Consider the following 19691-nt stretch of genomic DNA (forward strand, 5'->3'; position numbering starts at 1 on the left):
CTGTGATTGGCTGTTTCCATAAGCGGCTGTGATTGGTTGTTTTTCTGTCAGGCAACTGATGACGCTCTGGTAGTCGGTAGCAGTAGTTGTAGTCGCAACCATGGCGTCCCAGTGTAGCCTCTCCAAACTATTTCCTATCCAAAGTCAGCTCGATTACGCCCTAGAAGATGCTAAGACACAACAAGAAAAAGAGGATCTTGTCTACCAGTATTTGAAAAAATTAGACGACGGAGAGGACCTGAAGATTCCCGATTTCCACACAGGTGAGACCATGTTTACACTTGTAGCTTCCTTAGCATGTCACATCTCTCCATAATAGTTTGATTGGAGTTTGCTAATCCTGTATGTCGTTAGTTGTCAGCATGTCCATACAGAATACAAATTAAGCAAACAGATACTTTTCCTGTCTTTTTTTTTTTTGTAATGTGTTTCTCACTGTAACCAGCAGTACAGCACCTCCCATTCAGTTGAGACTAACAGCTATTCAGACTTACCTATGACCACATTAAAGGCACTTGCGCTGTGTAGGTCTATCGTTTTAACTGTTTGAACCCATTGTTTGAACTCTCCCAGTTGTGCCATGCTTACGAGATAACAGTTGTGAGCTTTCTGTATGGGTTAGGGTTAACCCTAACATGAAAATAAGTACCTTGCACAGATCTTTTATAGCTCCTACAGTATAACAAAACCATATTATGATTGAGAACACAGTTCTAGTTCGAGTTCTTTGGGGGCAAACTCTGAAAATAGATCTTCTGAGTGATTTAATCCGTAGGCAGTATCTCATTGCACCAGTAGATGGGGATCTTCAGTAGAACATTACACATCTAAATAGGCAGGAGCTGTTGCAGACCTATACAGTGTATGTCCACCTATCTTTCATGCATTTTTTAAATTCTATACATTACACTTGTTTGCACTATTGGTTTTTACAGCAGGCGTAACTTGACAGCACAACGGTGTCGCTCAACCTTTGTTGCAACAAGGGTACAAAGTTGAAATAAGGTCACCATAAAACCCCTGACGAAACACATAACATTTTTGCTAATTTTATCAAATGACTTTAAAGAAGAACCTTTGAGTTTAATATAAAGGGCTAAACTTTGGACCTTTAGCCATTTGTCTTTCACCCAATGAAATCGGGGTGTGTCCGATTGGTTGAAAATGCACAAATATGTCTCTATATATTTGAAGTTTATAGAAGTAAGACAAATTTACCCTGGCAAGAACTCAAAATGACCTGGAACAAGAGGCTTGACAAACTGTGTGCAAGTGTACTGGAGATATTCATTGCCGTTTTAGAGGCAAATAGATGATATTTCAAGTATGGATTTGGTTTATGGTTTGAGACTTGAGCAACATACACCACTGTATTTCATCAAATCACTTAAGTCAGACAGAAGTTGCAGAAATGAGGTCTTGAATCTCTTGTATATCTCTTCAGTGACCTGACATTTAGCTATTCAGTTTAGTCTATATACAAAGAGGAGCTCATCAGAAAGGATATTTAAAGACATTGCTTTGTAGGCTTAAATAACAAGGCTAACACATTTTCATTTGACCTGCATAGGTGCTGCTGCAAAGATTTTTGCCAAAAGATAAATTGCTTGGTCAGGCAAGTAAACCAAAGATCATGAAAACAACATTTATCTGATGTGTGCTGTGTCATAATCATTCTTTATGTGCTGATGTAAAATATGTGTAACAGTTCTTATCAGACCCAGTTGTGAAAACCGTATAATTTTAGATCTACTAAGATGTATTTATGGTATTTGATGGAAAAACCTCAAAGTCACTGATTTGATGAACTTGTTGTGCATCTTACCACAATATGTTTGTGTAAAGTCTCAGTTATTCAGGCCATTTTAATCCTAGGTGCTAAAATGGAAGGCAGCTGTTCAGTTCCTGAACTGAAAAAGCCTTTTAGACGACAAATAAAACACTGAAAGAGTTCACCTACACACGCTGACTAATCCTACATTAAAAGTATGACAGCATCGTTGTCCTTTCTGATATGCTCCAGGTTTAGACTGGCTGAACACGGAGGGGCCTCTGTCACTGAACAAGGAGCTGGCTGGTAAAGTTGTGCTGCTGGACTTCTTTACATACTGCTGCATCAACTGCATGCACATCCTGCCTGACCTGCACCAGCTAGAGGAGAGACACTCCGTTGAAGGTTTGTTCACACTGCGTCTGTCCCCCTGACACAGCCATCAGCGAGGCTTGATCCAAAGTGGTTGTGACATCAAAATGAAGTGCAGGGTAACAATGGAAATTTTCTATAATCATTCAATCACCTATCCTGCTGGTAAAATTTAGAACTAATGAGATTACTTCCACCACGATGGTCAGAAATAAATTGAAATTCACCTGAACATTTCTTTTCACGGGGCGGCTAATCAGCTACAAAAGTCCAGCTGGTCAAATTTAATTGTCACATGTGAATTCCCAGCCTCGTTGGCCTTATCAAGCACACCCCGGCTGACTGTGGAAAGGCCTGTTTCTATGACAGGCAAGGAAAGATTGAAATGAAACGATAAGCTCTGTGAAAAGAAGAAAAACACAGTGTGCTGTTCCATTTCCTAATACTTTCACTTCGCAGCCCTCCATTCACACTGAATATATACATTTCTGAAAACTGGGCACAAATACAAAGGCACTTTAGGTTTCAGGGAACATTTATTAAACCAGGGTAAATGGAGCTTTATTTGAGAGTGCTCTCAGTTATAGATTATAATGCACACTCCACAATCCAGAGCAACATTTGTGCTCTGTGTTGTTCATGAGTGGCACAGCTGTGTCCTTAGAGTTCTGCCGACAGTGCTGCACAAAGCGATTGAGGTTTTATTTATTTATTTTTTCAGTTTATATTACGTTGTGGTCATGTGTGCGATTCTCGTTGACAGGAGAAATCTTTTCATGAGATTTGTTCCTATTCCTTTTTTTTTTTTTTAAATCTAAAGGTTCGACAGGATTCCCAGCTCATAGTAAAAGCCAGATTCAGTTTCACTGTGGCCAGCGTGTGTTAAACATATTAAGGACTGCCCATACAGTGTATACTGTATGCTGCACCAAGGCCGCAGGTTGCTATGGGAACATTTATTAAAGTAGATTTGAAAAAAAGTCCCAATGAAATGGTATTCCTCTTCTACTTAACTCACATCCTAGCTCGCTAGCATTCCTTTAAGTCCGACTGCGGCTCCAGTGGGCCTCATTGGAAGCAGCAGTCTGGCACAGATCAGTCGCTGCTGTGTTGTGTCATGCTGTGTCAGGGAACACATGTAAGTTCACTTGGGAAGGGAAATGGTTGTACTACCTTCTGCTTCTTTTCCAACAGCAGGAAGGCCCTTATCTCAGCTGTTAAGAGACGGAAACTAAAAATACTTCCAAGCTGCGGTGTCAGTAGCTGCAGCGCTGGTGACTTTACGCTGCTAGTATTGTACTTATCGTACATCTAAAGCATAATCACTTGCATCCGGTCAATCCCTCGTACATAATGTCTGTAGGTGTATAAAAGTCTTCAAAAGCATTTGATTCTCTGTTGCCGTCACTCCACACACCCTTTCAGCTACCACGATGCTCGGTTGGTTAGCCATTACCAGTTTATTCGTATAGATCTGGGTGTCCAACAGGATCTTAGTTCAGAACTGCCTTGGCTTGGTCACAGCTCAAGGCAGAGTAGCTTCAGGTCTCAATGCACTCTCTAAAGATATTAAAGACTGTTAAATATCCCAGTAGTCGAAGATATTTTTCTCCAAGCTCATCATTTGCAATAACATTATTTTTTATGCACTTTTGGCTCTTTTCCTGATGTTAAATTGATACATGAACTCTAATTCATTCATCAATTCATCCATTTTTTTTTTGCTTTTCTCAGTCTTGTTATTATTTTGATTATAACATCATTGTTATTAACTAAGTGGTAGGATAGACAAAATGTGCTACCAGTATCAATATCAATATCAAACTCCTATACCTCATTTGTAGAATTTATTGATAATAGTAAAAGATAAAAGATCAAAATTAAGCCAACTGGGACATTTTTGTGTATTTCATCGTTTTTGCATGTTAATTAAGCTTAATTCTAGTGTATACTGTGTTGAATTGTCTTATTTTTTATTTGCTGAATGCTGCAGAGAGCTCGTTTAAAAAGCATCTCACTGCAGGAAGCTGTGCATCTTAGAGTCGGGAGCCTGGCAGCACACACACACACACACACACACACACACACACACACACACACACACACACTATCATGCTCGCCTTATCTTTGGCACTGCTATGGGTACATTGTGTTTGCTGCTCTGGTCAGTGAGGTGTGGGAGCCACCCTGTCCATTCACTCCCACAGTCCACCCCCCCCTCCCTACCCACCCATCGTCACTACAATCTGTTGCTGGTAATACATTACTTGGCAGAGGCTGAGAGTGATGAAATCCACAGTGTGGAGTTCAAGTGAGTGGTTTTTTTCCCTTCTGTTGAGAAAATGACAATTTGGGTCTTTAAATGGGGGGCAATTTTTTTTCTTTTCTGGATCTCAAAAGCTACGCATGTAATTCTGTATTTTGCTGCACACATCTGAAACTACATGCAAATCAGATAAGTGTGTGTTTTCATTGTATTTTTGTATTCACAGGATATTTTTTGTTCGATCCGCCTCCAGCTTTGATTGTGGCATTATGCCATTAAGCTCATGCAGAATCACAATATTTGTTTTCATCAAGGAATACTGTCATCCTGGAATGTGCCTGTGCCAATAGAGAAAATCTACTGACCGGATTTCTGAGGCTGTACCTCAACCTGACCAGTTGAAGCAACCCTAGATCCTATTTCTGCCCCAGAGGGCTTGTATGGTAGGCACCAGTCCTGATGGTGCAGCATTTCCTCCACTGCTCTTCTTACCCTGATACACCCTGATTTTTTTTAAAAATTAGCTTCACTTGATAAGTGTTTTTCTTAAGGCGACACAGCTGTTCAATCCCACGTCTCTATGAATCGTGAATTCTGACATTGACTTTCTTTGATGGCTCTCAACTATTCTTACAGGTTTCGATCATGTGTTCTCAGCTCAATCTGAAGCGGATTATTCTCAGCAGTGGGGTGCTCTTATTGATTTGCTAACTAAATCTAGGTGGTGACCTCGCTTGTTCAGGCAGTGTACATAAAGACATGGTGATGCCTTCATATGTTCCATAAGGCAATTTTCATTGCATTGTTGAAACAACACAGTTAAAGCATTTCAAACAATCTCATGGACTAATAATAAAGTTTTTAATTAAGGAATATGCACTGTTGCATGAACAGTTACATAGAATGGAAACAGTGCTTAGTGGAGGCTTAGTGGAGGATGTGGAGGCTTTGACATTTCTTCTGACCCACGCTGGCACTGTTTATGCACAGTATTATCACATTTTTGAATTGAGGAAAACACGAGTACAAAAGGGAGTCCCACAATGAGTGTGAAAACAGGAAGGAAACCTGTCGAGGTATCTGCTCTGTAAGGTTGTTTTTCTTTTTTATTTTGGAGAGAATTTTCGTGACCCCCAAAAAGATTTGCTTAAAACAGCATCGCAAACTCATATTCTCCATTGTTGAGGGCAGTTCAGTTGCATAACACTTGAGCATCTCGTTAGAAGTCGCAAATTGTAACCAAAAGCCCTCATCATCCGTCCGATGAGCCTGGAGGTTGATAACTGCTGGAAAACGGCTGAGCTTTATAGGAACGTCATTTAGAACTACAGCATGTTGTGCTTGCGGGTCGTGTTTCCATCCCTTTAAATAGTCCTCTTTGTTATATGTTTTATGTTTGTTTGAGACATTTGTGCCTACGGGACCTTGGTGTTGAGCAGGCTAATGCTACGTGTGGACACTTTGATTTAGAGAGAATAATTTACAGAGATGCGGTTGAGATAACTGCTGTAGCAGGACATGAGTAATAGATATTTATGTATGAGATGATGTTCTGAGGCAGAACACCATTTCTGGTTGGAGTTGGGGCTGAGGTGTGTACTGACTTCAGAGCTGGGAATAAAGTGGTAATGGTTAAGAGTAGGGATGAGGCTGCTTGGATGGATCTGTGCTTGTGCTTTTTGTTTGTTTGCAGTTTGGTTTTTCGAACACTCCTCTTCCAGACCACTTACGGTTATATTTGTGTGTAATTTTCTCTCTATCTCTTTGATCTCTCTCGCAGGTGGATTGGTTATTGTCGGTGTGCACTCTGCCAAATTCCCCAATGAAAAAGTAAGTGTTTTCATTGTTTGTTTGCGTTTGTGTTGGCTGGTCTGAAAGAGTTTTCTTTCCTCCGCTTCGTTAAAACTTAATTTTTATTAAAGATATGTTGTTTGATGTCCAAGAACTGAAAAGATGTGTGTTGGAACACCTTAATGCCAAGAGTGAAAGCAGATTTTCTGAGCTATCATATCAAGATTTATTCATTTATTTGTTCTTTTAAGTGTTCAACCCATTAACGCTATTTAAGAGTGATTATTGTAAGTATAATAAGTATTGCCTGAAAACAGCCTCCTTAAACTTACATGGCCTAAGAATTACATGCCCTAAATGTTTACTAAAACCCTCTTTTTCTCAGTATTTTCACACGAATAGAAACATGAAAGTTAAACTCAATTGAGCGCTGAAGCCACCATAATTTTATTGTAAAATGTTCACTTTGTCCTCTTGTTCATCAACCTTTTAAAAAGAATTTGGTCCATCACGGGGCCACACTGACACAAACAATCGCATCAACTATGACAGAGAATAATTAATTCACACGTTTTTGTATGGTGGAAAGAAGCCAGTGTACCTGGAGAGAACCCACACACACACACACACACACACACACACACACACACGGGAGCGAACACGCAAACTCCACACAGACCGCCGCGCAGCCCTTTCCACGATTCACAATTACTGAATTATTGAACGTTGTGAGGGGATTTTAAAATATTTGAGCAGTGAAAAGCATCGACGACAGCTTACAGCTAAGCCTCATGAATCCATCCGAATGCAGAAACCTCGTAACTTTTACCACGTCTCCACCTTTAATGGAGCTGGACGCACAGCAGAGCGGAGCCGGGGCAGCGACCGTGATGTCTGACGTCTTCAAATTCAAACAGTGTTCAACGCAGGATTTTTTCTCCCAGTACCTGAAGAACAAAGGTTTTGCATCCAGCAATGAACGTTCTTGCATCGCATTTGGTTTCAAAGGAAAAAGCTCCTTTGAACTTTGAACTCCCCCCTAGTTTATGGCATATGCATATTGCACATCTGGTCTTTATCTGTTAAGACCACAGAAAGACCTTCAGAAATCCTTCCTGATATACTTACAGTCTGCCTTTTATGTACCTGTTTGCTCGTGTGGCTTAATTAACATTATCTTTACTGTCTTACTGTGACTGAAAAATGCTTGAAATGTGCAGTACTTTTCCCATGTTTTTGTCATAAACAAAAATAAGAATAATTTTTGTTCAGTGTCATTATTTTACATTTTTTCTGTATCAGTGTTTGTGTATTGGCACATTTTCATGCTCCAGTTCAGAACCTCTAAAAAAAATCGTCTTGTTCTTTGTAGAATAATAATAGAATAAAATGATGAGTGGTTATTGCTTCGTGTAGTCGTTTTCATGCCTACTAACGTTGTTTGTACCAGTGCTAGGCGTGATCTATGCATCATTTCTCATTGGTTTTCCTTTGTCCCGAAACGTTCGAAGGTTCTGGACAACATCCGCAGCGCTGTGCTCCGCTACGACATCTGCCACCCTGTGGTAAATGACAGCGAGGCACGTCTCTGGCATGAACTGGAGGTATCCTGCTGGCCCACCCTGGTCCTACTAGGACCACGTGGCAATTTGCTCTTCTCCTTAGTTGGTGAAGGCCACTGTGACAGCCTGAATCTGTTCACTGCCAGCACCCTTCGTTTTTATGGGGAGCAGGGCCTGCTGAATCCTCACTCTGTTGGGATCAAACTGTACAAAGACTCCTTGCCACCCAGCATCCTTTCCTTCCCTGGAAAAGTGGCTATAGACAACGTCAACCAAAGGCTGGCCATAGCAGACACAGGACATCACAGAATTTTGGTGGCGTCTTCTGCTGGACACCTGCTGCATGCCGTAGGCGGTAAGACTGGCTTTTATATGTTGTAGTGAATACGCTATGAATAAAAATTAAGTGTTGTTCTTATTTATTGTTTTAAGTAGGAAATGGAAGTAGATTCAGAACACATTTGCGACATTTAGGAAATGATTACATTCTGACATCCTGCTCATGCTTCAGTGACCCTCAGTGGAGCCACATGGCTGTCTGTGTTGGCCTCAGATCAACAGAGAGGTTGGCAACACCAGGGACCACTTCATGCTGCTAACTGGCACTGACCTATGTGTGGATAAATAAGGAAAAGAAATGAAAGGATTGGCATTTTTGTGTTGATGATCTCATCTTTATGCACACAGTCATCAGAAATCAAAGACTAAACTCTTTTGATTTGTCTCGTTTGAGTTGTCATTAAAATAAGGAAAACATCACTCTTCCTTGGTAACATATCGGTGTCAAAAATCAAATTGGATCCTAGATATATGATTGTGACAAGTCGAATGTTGAGCAGATGTCCCTGCAGAGCTCTACTTTCTCAGTGAGAACAGAGGGGATATATTCAAAATGGAGGCAGATATGAAAAAACAGAGAGTACTCTCTGTATAAATGAAAAATCTGAACACACTCATAGTTCATTTCTGTCGCAGGACCTGAAAGTGGCAAACAAGATGGCGACTTGTCCGAAGCTTCCTTCAACTCGCCACAGGGCGTTGCCATCAAAGGGGACACTGTATATGTTGCCGACACGGAAAACCACCTGATTAGGAAGGTAGAGCTGACCTCTTTCTCTTCAGCTCACGGCAGTTTTTGCTGATGTACCATTGTGTCTGACTGTGTTTGTGTGTGTTAGATCGACCTGCTGGAGGGTAGAGTCAGCACTCTAGCTGGAGTAGGTGGTCAAGGCACAGACAAAGAGGGTGGGGCCATGGGACCTCAGCAGCCAATCAGCTCTCCCTGGGACGTGACGTTTGGCACGGCCGGTGAGTTTTGTGGTGATGTGATGGCTAGATCTCAGCCATCTTTAATTTATTGTTTTTCCTCTCTGTGCCCGGCCAGTTCCTCGCTTCTTGCCATACAGATTGTCTTCTGTTCTGCTTTTAGTATTCACTCTGTACCCTGCCGCACCATTAATAATTCTCAAGTCTGTCCGACTGCTCATATTGTCTGGACTTTGTCGGGCTTTATTATTTCGCAGGTCAGATTTCAGGCAGATTCAGAAGAAGGTGAAGCAAAGAAGGTCTTTTAACAATGGAAATCGACCACAGTGGGATTTGTTGTTTGCCTGTTAGATGGCTTGAGAAAAGCAGTGTCTTTTTTTGTGTTACTGTGAAACCAATCATCAGAAATCCTCTTCATCTGTGGATCGGCCTGCTGTTTGGAGGTCAGAGACGAGTGTAGGATTATACCACACTTTCTAGCTCTTTTTGCTTTTTGTATTCAGACATTTGTGCTGCTTTTCTCTCCAACGGTTTAATGTGATGTACGAATGTTTCTATGGTGAGGTCACCTGAAAATGTGCAGCATTATTCCCATTTCTAAACAATATTGTATCTCCCTCTCCCTTGCTGTGACATCCAGCTTTTCACTCTGACCAAAAAGAAAAAAAAAAGAAGAAAAACAAACTACAAGCAAAGAAAAAGTTCAGGGACAATGTAGATGAGGTGAGAGTGAGTTGGTTTGGACATTTGTGGAGAAAATGCTGGTTATACTGTAAGAGGGATTGTGTAAATGGAGCTGCCAGGTAACGGGACGGTACAACATCAGATTAGATATTTGCTAATTCTTCATTTCATAATTTCTTCAGCTCAGTTGAATCAAGTTAAGTGAAAATCAATAGTAACTTGATACTATTCAAGTCATAGATAAAACTAAGTAAATGTATCTAAGGTCTCAACTTCACGTGGAAGCTCAATGTCCCTTCATGCCTGGCTTTTATTACTTTTCCATGGGAATTCACAATTTCTTAGTCATTAAGCTGGTGTATAAGCAGAAAGTGTTTTTAACTTGGCTTTTGATAATGCTCAACAAAATGCTGATTGTTGTCATATTTAAGATACCATTTTTGAGACATAACGATTGAAATATTCATCTCAGAGTCTCACTCTACGTTAGCTGGGACAGGCTCGAGCTCCTGTGACTCTGAACAGGATAAAGCAGCTAAGTAGATGGATGGATAGCATTACAGGTATCAGGCAACCTGCTGTTGCGACTCATCGTCCACTAGGAGCACATTTGTAATTTCATGACTGTGTGGAGTAATTGTTCATTTGACAAATCAAGAGCATCCTTCTTTATTTTTAAATTGAAAATGTTCCATCTTTGCTCAAAGTTAACGTCCCTTTTGCCTTCAGAGCCAACGTTAGCACCGTTTTTGAATGATATCGAGGCTGACTGGTATGTCACACATTTCCTGGTTCCAAATTTATAGTTTGTTTTCGTGCTTCACTTGCATGCGTAGGTGGTGTTGAGGACAACGTGCTGTGGATAGCGATGGCAGGGACTCACCAGATCTGGGCTTTGTTCCTAATGGATGGAAAACTGCCCAAAGGAAGGTGAGAGACTTGCACATAACCACGAGGCAACTTGGCAACAGCAACCTTAAAAAGACACAAATAAGTTTGTTTCTAAGGATAGAAGATAACGATCATATCTTTTTTTAGCTATATGTAGACGGCATTATCCCAGGAAATCAAGTGAAACAAACAAGTGATAATGTGTTGACCACAAATGAGCATTTCCCACAGAGACTATTTCCATCACCGGAGGTGAAAAGTAAAATGACAAAAATGTCATCGCATTGTAATTATTTTCTGTCTTACAACTTAAAAAGTGAGTCCAAGGCAGGGACGTGCGTGCGATGGGCTGGCAGCGGCAGTGAAGAGAACCGAAACAACGCCTACCCTCACAAGGCAGCCTTTGCACAGCCTTCCGGGTTGGCTTTAGCCCCAGAAGAGCCCTGGAACTGCTTGTATGTGGCGGACAGCGAAAGCAGCACCATCCGCACGCTGGCACTGAGGGATGGAGCTGTCAAGCTGCTGGTTGGAGGAGAAAGGGACCCAATGGTGGGTGCACAACAGATGATGGATGCTTAAGTAAATGATGGAAGAAGTTTTTTTTTTTTCTCTCCCATTTATCTTTTTCTGTACTCTGCCTGATAACTTTCAAAAGTAGTTACATTTAAACAAATCAGCCAAAGAGCAAAAGCACCATCAGAACTCCAAGTTGCTGTAAATTTTTCACTCTTTAAGTGACCCATTGTAGCGCCTCTGTAAAAGGAGAACATCTGGGGGGGAAAAAAAGGAAAGAAATCCACTTATTACACCTCCACACATTAATCTCCCAACAGTAGAAAACCATTTTTAGGAACAATGCTGTACAGATTTTTGACTCACCCTTAGGCAGTCACAAGGTTTCAAAGCTGTTTCCATAGATAGAAAGTATTGATTAAAAACAGAAAAAGCCACAAATAAACACGGCCTTTCTTGTTTGCTGTTGAAGAAACGCCTGAAAACCACATTTTTGGTTGTACTTTTCTCGTCCGTCTCTGCAGTGTATATTTTTTTCCATGTTTTGATGTATTTCTGGAAAGAGCTCAAGAGCTCTGGAAGCTTGTCACCCATGAGAATGGAGAGTAATTAACTGGAGAGTCATCTACAGTTTATTTTTTTTAATGTGACAAAAGCCAGCAAAATCCATTTAGAAGACCATAGTGTGCTGCTTAGTGAGTTTTAAGCTTTTAAATTGAGACACTGGAACACTGAATTTGAAGTGGGATTAAAGATGTTATCCCCTAAATGCAAATCTGAGAATCACATCTCTTGTCTGCAACCATATTATCTATCTAACTAGCACATGTATCTATTACTTATTGTTCCACCAGTTCCTTGAATATGTTTGTAACTGGGTAAATCTTAGTTAAGTCATCTTATTTCTGTTTCTGTAATCGTCTTTATAAGTAATTATACTTGCTCTCTTTTACCAAGAGCAGCACTCGGCGTTTAATTCATCTCTCATATCTATGAAATTATGATGAGCACCTGATTACCTTAGCCAAAAAAAACTAGAAATTGGGACATAGCTCGCCTGTTTCTCTCTAAATGTCATGAATGCTGATTGTTAGTATGAGTTAAGCAACAAATTTGAATGATTTAATGTTTTCTATAAAGTAATAAACTGTAAATTCATTGGTACATAGATTTTGTAAGCTAACAGCTATGCTAAGCTAAGGTAGGAAGCTACGAAGATGTGAAAGTAACAAAAAAGTCGCCATGCCCACCTGTTTAACTATCAAACTGTTGCTTTAACCTTTGATGTGTTTTAGTAAATATGTTTGTGTTAAAACCTGCATTTAAAATGACATTTCTTTCCAAATGAGACGCAACAGCTAAATATTGCTGAGAACTAGAGATTGAGTGGCAAAGCACTTTAGAAATCCAATAGAAGCTCAATGAGGGAAAATCACACCTCCAGCTTTGACTTCTGGTGATATTGCACAAAACTTAGAGATGAGATTTACGCAACATTGTGTCAAATGATAAAACATTTTACCGAACGGTTCGGCTGCCACAGACTCGGGTGCCTGAAGAATCAGGAATATCCTCTGTTCCCACAAAGCTTTGCTGGAGTATTTCCACTATTCTTCCTCAGCTTTTATAAAATCTCCAAAGCGCAGAGACTTCACATATCTGTGACCCGATGTATTACACTCCTGCAGTGAAGGTGAACATTGAAGCACATGTAAACTAAGCGCCTTTTGGAACTGATTCAGCAGGAGATTTATTGCACAGACTGTAGTTGTTTACACTCTGCAGCTGTGGAAACATTTATGAGCCATCGAGAATCATAAAACTTAAAAAGATTGTTATCTGGGCTGAGTGAAGATGAATAAAAAGCTATTTCTTTAAATCTGTCACAATCTCTGTCATGCTGGTTTTTGATTAGCTGTAATAATAATTTATCTTTTGTTTTTTGTTTTTTTTTTCAAGGATTTTCATTATGATTTTTCATACAGTTGAAAAATCTTTTATTCTTTTTCATTTCACTCTGAAGCCATTTCAGATTTGGATTAAGGCAGTTCACATTTTTACATCTGATGTTTTGTTCTTTGAGCCTGGGATGAGCTGAGGCACAGAGGTCACAAGTTGCTGTTTTTGGCATTTGTATCCTCTTTTGATCTCATGTGAATGTTTTCTGTTTTGCGGGCCAGAATCTTTTTGCTTTTGGGGATGTCGATGGGAAAGGGGTGGATGCCAAACTGCAGCATCCTCTTGGTGTTGCCTGGGCTCCTGAACAAAGCCTTCTTTATGTAGCCGACTCCTACAACCACAAGGTAACTGATGCATGTCACAAGTTTGCACCTCAGAGATGTATTATGCTCACATTTAACAGTTCTGTCATAAATTTAAGGTTCTTTTTTCTTTAATACTAGACAGGGAACATTAACTGACTTTTTTTTTTGTCCACATTGTGATCAGATCAAGGTAGTGGATCCAAAGACAAAGCAGTGTACCACATTAGCAGGAACGGGGCAGGCTGGAGATTCTCTGGGCCCAGAATTGAACAAATCCTGCTTCAATGAACCCGGAGGAATCTGTGTCGGTAATGGCGGGAAGCTTCTTTACGTGGCCGATACCAACAACCACCAAGTCAGAGTGCTGGACCTGGTCTCCAAGACTGTCTCACTGGTCAGTCCTCTATGTCTTTGTGTCATTGAAAAAAAGTGCACTTTCAACCTTGAGAAAGTACTCAACATTTTGCCCATGTTTCTGTAATAAATTTTTCCCTTAAAAGCATTTGTGCTTGATGAGTTTGGACAGAAGGTGAAACAGAAAGGGCATTATGAATGTGTGCAGCGTTCTCATTGCTCCTCTTTAATTCAGATTTCCAAATCTCTCTCCTAACCAGTTCCCCATCTCCACTGAGTGCACAGACTCGGCTCTGCCCAAGCCTTCGAGTGCTACCAAAGTCCCCACGCTGCCTAAATCGGCTCCCAGGAAAGAAATGCCTCCAGTGGCTGTGTTTTCTGGCCAGACCGTCATCATGTCACTCACAATATCGCTTCCAGAAGGAGCCAAACTCACTGAGGAGGCTCCCAGCTCCTGGGCACTCTCAGCCGAGGGTGAGACAACGTTTAGTCACTATTACAAGTGTCTTGCATTTAAATGTTTTATTCACATTAATATTAAAGTACATGTGACACTCCAGGTCTCTGTTGTCACCCAGCATTGTATGATGTTCAAAGCCAAGATGCCATTGTCCATTTCCCCTACCCCCGAGGTTAGAGGTGGGCTTGAGTTCCTATCATTTTTTTGAAGCCTTGTTCTGCTCTTTCAAAATAATGGATGTGTTTTAACTTGAAACGGGTCAAATTTGAATGGGCCTTGTGTCAGCAGAATATTGAACTCGGGACTGACATGCAGCATGTGCTGGCTGCATGTCACATGCTCTCACAGTGACATCAATTCTGAAAAACATGCTTCTTAATTCTCACTGATCAATTTGACTGTGTTGCTACAATAATCTACTGTCACTTGATAACTTGGGTTGCTGAAAGTTACCGGCTTCGTGACTCGGTTGAACACAGACACCAGCTCCTTTTGAAGCCAGAACTCTGCTATTAGAACCAGGAGAGGATTATTTAGCAAGACGCTTTTACTGACGTCATGTCAGATTTAGGATTTCCGCTCTTTATTGTTGATGAAGTTAAAGGCTCCTTTCTAATTAGAAATGTTGTATATTTTTTGTCTTGCTCAATAGGACAGTTGTGGCTTGATTTCTTTGGGATTTTTGTCAATTGCTGGTACTCAAAAAATAAATCAAAACACAGGTTTTTTTTTTTTGGTTTTTTTTTTATATTTCGATTATAATGGTAACTTAAAAAAAAGCTGTTGGAAGAAATGGAAGAGAAAAAAATGTATCCAGAGAAGTTAAAAATCACTTTTTTTTCTTCCATTACTTTCATACTATGTAGGGATTTAGCTGATTTAGTGAAAGTGTGTTTGTATGCCTAATCTCACGCCAGGCTTGCAGTAATTTAATCATATTCGACTATTGTTTTTCTGAAGTACAGAAGTAAAAGGAAAAGCTCTTCAAATACATAAAGTTGTTTTTGGCTGTCAGGGCAACTAGAGGCAGAGTGAAAACCTAAACCCGGTCGTGGAGCCTCTGCAGCTCTCCTACTGGCCTTTATTTCGGTCTGTTATCCATGATTCTGATAAAAAGCAGTTGCACTGAATGATGCTTTACCTCCATGTTGATTTCACTGTGTAACAAGTAGATCCTCACTCTGCCAACCCACACCTGGGATTTAAAGCTGAAGGATGGAGCAGCACTTCAATTCCTGAAGGGCTCTTAAACCACCAGTTAGGTTGTGCATGACTTGGGCAATTTAATGGATGAATCCAAAGTCCTCAGTATTGTTCAAATTATACTCTACTATAGTCCACTGGAATCAAGTGTGAAGTGATTGTCCGATATCATGTGAGTGGTGGTTGATGGTTAGTTCATTAGGTTTTGAACGAAAGTGTTTCCATCTTTCTGAGTGATCCAGCATGCAGTCAGCCGTATCAGCTGGCTATTTTTAGAACGTTTTGATAAGGCGACATGCCTTGGTTCACATAATTAGCTACCACGCTATGTTATGTGATCCTCCACCATCCCATTATATCCAGTCTAGACTTAAGCTGATCAGATCAGCACAGAGGCAGGAATTTTAATGGATCAAGTTAGAAGTGCAAGCCAGATCTAAATTGTTTTTTAGTGCCTTTTTAGAAATGGCTTCCATGGGACTTCATGTTAGGTATCAGCTTCATTAATCATCACTAGCATGGATTTTGTCATCTCTCTGGCATAATATTTTCTCACAGTATAAAATCCAGACTTCTCTTTTATGACTTTCATTCACTGTCCGTGCTCAGTGTCTCTAAGATGGGAATTTGCTCTTGAAAGTACCAGCCTTGCTTTAGAAAATGTCCTCGCCAGTATTTCATCAGATTTAGAAAGGTTATGTGAATTTGGGCCGATGTTTGGCTCAGGCTTGAGTCAACAGTCGGCGCAGGTCACACTCAACAATAAATCTAGATGCCAGGCAGTGATTCTCATACAATCTTTCAGAGCTTGGACAAACTGAGTCTGATATAGGTTCAAACTATGGATTGATCTTGTCTATCACCACGGTGGCAGTGTACCTCTGGGGATTCAGTCAGTTGGCTACAGTTGGATATAAACCGTGATGTTTTGTATTGGCATGCATGGTCCCAGATTCCGACGACTGTGATGACTGCCTGACTCTTCGTCGAGCTTCAACAGCAGCTTGACCCGTGTGGTTTTGAGCGAGACGTTTCAACAACTGTTGTGTGGATTACAGCAATGTTTATCCCCCCTCTGGGTGAATTGTAACAACTTCTGTGATCACATATGAGCCTACTCCAGCAGCAACATTGGATCCATACTTAACTAGTCTAGTACTTTGGTTTATGACCAAATATTTGCCAAAATATGGTCAAACATTCAATGACATATTGCCCCATTTGCTGGTTTAATCACAAAATATTTCACAACATCTGTATTTCAACCAAAAGTTCTTTTATATTAAGTTATCAGCTTTATATCTATATCTTGATTATATAGATCATTGAAATTGAGGTAAATTTTGAGCTATCCGACTATCGCCTAGACTTTTATTTATCAGAGATTTCACTGCAGGATATTCTTAGTATGACTTTGTCATCTTTATGAGCCATATTGTATTCTGTATTTTCTGTTTTATAGGTAATGAGTGGCTGCTGGACAACCAGGTGATGACTGGCAACATTGTAGATCTGTCGCAGCCGCTCCGCATCTCAGCCAAGCTTCCAACTGTCATAAAGGAGTCAAACAGCAATCCCAGCCTCACTTTGAGTGTATGGGTGTACTACTGCATGGAGACAGGTAATGCCTGTTCGATGAAAGCGGCCTCATTTACTCAGCCTCTTGAAATAAACGCAGGTTTTGGAGAGGAAGAGATCACCGTTGCGATGGCCCACGCCTTCTAAAACTTCAATACTCGGCTGAAGCCATGTCCCGAGTGGAAATCTGAGATTCTGATAGAGTTATAGTTTTTAACCTGAAACACACCTGATTTTCTGAGGAGAATTTTGTTTCAAATGTATTCCTCCCAGTAAACATGACGCATCAGCTCCCTAACGCAGGCTCAGTAAAGACAACACCCTAATATTATTGCATTTTATAACTGTAGATTTTGTCCTAACTATAAGGAGCTGTCCACAACAATAACAGAGAAGCGCTTTGTAGATGAAGACGTTCCTTGAAAACTAAGGTGAACACCACCAGACTGAATTAAGGCTGACAGTAAAACATAATCTGTGGATTTAATGGAAAATGGAATCATTTCTGATGATGTATCCGGCCGGTGGTGGCCGTCATACATTTTCTATCTTAGAGTTATGTAGTTTAAATTTAAAGCATTGAAATCAAAGTAAAACCAGAAGCCTTTAAACATCCTTATATTTTTTATTTTTCAGTAATAGAGGCTTGTGAATTGTAAAGAGCAGATGATGTACATTTAAATGTTTTGAACAGAGTACTTTCCCAGAACTCCCAAGAAGTTATTACCCAGCGGTTTCTCGTGAAAATTATTATGAGCTGAGATATGATTCAGTCATACCTTTGGCTGTGAAAGTATTGCCTTTGAATGTTAATATTGAGTTATTGAGTCATTTTAAAGAGAATATTTTAGGATAAGAAGCCAAAATCTCCACCCTATCATTTAATCTGAGAACAGTGAAAGAGGTATTAAGTGGAAAAGGACAGATGAAGTCTTTATTTCATCTTAGGTTTATGAGACATTATCTATGCAGACACACATTTTTATCTCCATTATTATGTTAAAGTGTGGCGTCCTTGTATTATTTATTTGTGCTTTTCTATTTTTCAAATATTCAATATAACGATCATATATGTGTATGTGTTATATATGGCGTGGACTTAGCTGGTATGATGCCTTCAGGTGCATGCTAATCAATCTTACATGCAGTATGTAGAATATCTGTCTACATTATCTGTCTGCGCCATTGAAGGCTGAGCAGTTTACACCCAGCTCAAAGCTTCGTCCTGTGTCTCCACTCTCTGTGTGTCTGATGATACTTTAGATTCCGACTATTCACGACACAAGGAGCCCTTTTTGAAGCAGACCATAAATATGGCTGTTATCTAAGTAATGAATAAAGTGCCTGTTTTCGATAAAGGAAGCAGCCACTTGTGAACTGATGACACCAACAGACTGCTGCTGCCTGCTCCGCACACTGTGGGGTATTATATTAAGCAAACAGAGTCTCATTAAAAGCTCACTATCGTGCATCTGCTCCACAAAGGCAACATGATAGGAGAGAGATGCTCTAATAATGATCCGCTGTGCCACGTTGTGGGTTTTGTTATGTCACATGAGATGATAATGTGGAAGCTGTTGTTGTCATTTTACCAGATTGCTTTTCAAAGTTATGAGCTGTTGTCTGAAATGGCCCTGAGAGTGTTTTGATTATCATTGCTGTCATCATGTCTCATAACATCATTTTGCTTGTCGGACTGTTTTTATTTAGTTTGGACCGCTCGGCCCAAGTGCCTTGGAAAAAGGGGTGTGGCTGTATGGATGGTGTAAACCGATGACACTTTTAACTGTATCCGAAGCAATAACAATATTATTCTGTAATAGGAGAAATGTTTCTTTCCCTCAAGTTATTTATCTGAAATGAACCACGAATGTTTTGCCAGTGTATTTTCTCAGCTCTGTTGTCCCGCTGGCATTTCCTAATGAACTGTAATGAGCTTGAGTGGCTGCTGGTGGGCTTTACGTTCCCGGTACTGTTTTCCAACTCTAACCTGATTTCATCTCAGACTTTTTAAACGCATTTGGTCGTGCTTTTGTCTTCATTGGGGACCTTGTTAATACATTGGATTCTCGGTGCATTAGAGCAAGAGGAAAAAAAAACAACCTAATAAACATATTTATCCAGTGTGGTTTGTTTCTGATTGTTATGCTTCAGCGACCTAAAAAGTCTCCAATTTTCAAATGTTCAGCCTTTGAGCTTATTTAGCTTAACTTCAGTCGATACATTAATTAATTGAAAGACAGCAGCTCTGCTATATGAAATAAATGCATTTTGAGTCACTTAAAAATGTAGTCAACAGAAGTATTCAGACACTTTATCTTGAGGCTCACAACTGGCCTGTGGTGTGTATTGTTTCTATTGGTGATCCCTGCAATACTTTTGCCACTTGATTCAAGCCCAGATGTGTCTAACTGGAGTAACTGGACAGAAGTAAGGAGGCACACATCTGTCTGTTTAAGGTGTCTCATTAACTATGTCCATTTATATCACAGGGAAACCCAGGCAGATTTTTTACTTTAAAAACGACTCTGTTGGTAACAAAATGGTGACTGCAGGTAGGTCAGTCCAATGCACGAACCTTTGTCATGTGTGGAGAATGTGGATTTGCACTGTGTTGTTGAAAAACGCAGGGATATCCTTCAAAAAATGTTTGTCTTGAAGGCAGCACACGTTGCCCTTAAATCTCAATGAACTTCTCTTCATTAATGCTGCTGTC

At 40.2% G+C, this 19691-nt stretch overlaps 1 protein-coding gene across 1 annotated transcript; it reads left to right on the forward strand.

Annotated features, from left to right (window-relative positions):
- The first annotated feature begins 61 nt into the window (after positions 1-61).
- nhlrc2 (NHL repeat containing 2) lies at positions 62-19115 on the forward strand. The gene is made up of 12 exons (XM_072372802.1): positions 62-263; positions 2024-2176; positions 6190-6239; positions 7712-8117; positions 8738-8859; positions 8941-9070; positions 10549-10642; positions 10921-11152; positions 13297-13419; positions 13565-13774; positions 13995-14208; positions 16860-19115. The coding sequence occupies exons 1-12, from the start codon at positions 101-103 to the stop codon at positions 17120-17122; spliced, it is 2160 nt and encodes a 719-aa protein (XP_072228903.1). The 5' UTR covers positions 62-100; the 3' UTR covers positions 17123-19115.
- The last annotated feature ends 576 nt before the right edge of the window (positions 19116-19691 follow it).

Source organism: Leuresthes tenuis, unplaced genomic scaffold, assembly GCF_036924035.1.
Source record: "Leuresthes tenuis unplaced genomic scaffold, fLeuTen1.0.hap1 SCAF_20, whole genome shotgun sequence".
Lineage (NCBI taxonomy): Eukaryota > Metazoa > Chordata > Actinopteri > Atheriniformes > Atherinopsidae > Leuresthes > Leuresthes tenuis.

What these genes read in the sequence shown, in the direction of transcription:
- nhlrc2 (XM_072372802.1), top strand. Translation starts at nt 101, where the DNA reads ATGGCGTCCCAGTGTAGCCTCTCCAAACTATTTCCTATCCAAAGTCAG. An exon ending in CCTGCTGCATGCCGTAGGCG is followed by an intron (nt 8,118 to 8,737) that starts GTAAGACTGGCT and finishes TTTCTGTCGCAG; the next exon opens with GACCTGAAAGTGGCAAACAA. An exon ending in GAGGAGAAAGGGACCCAATG is followed by an intron (nt 11,153 to 13,296) that starts GTGGGTGCACAA and finishes TTTGCGGGCCAG; the next exon opens with AATCTTTTTGCTTTTGGGGA.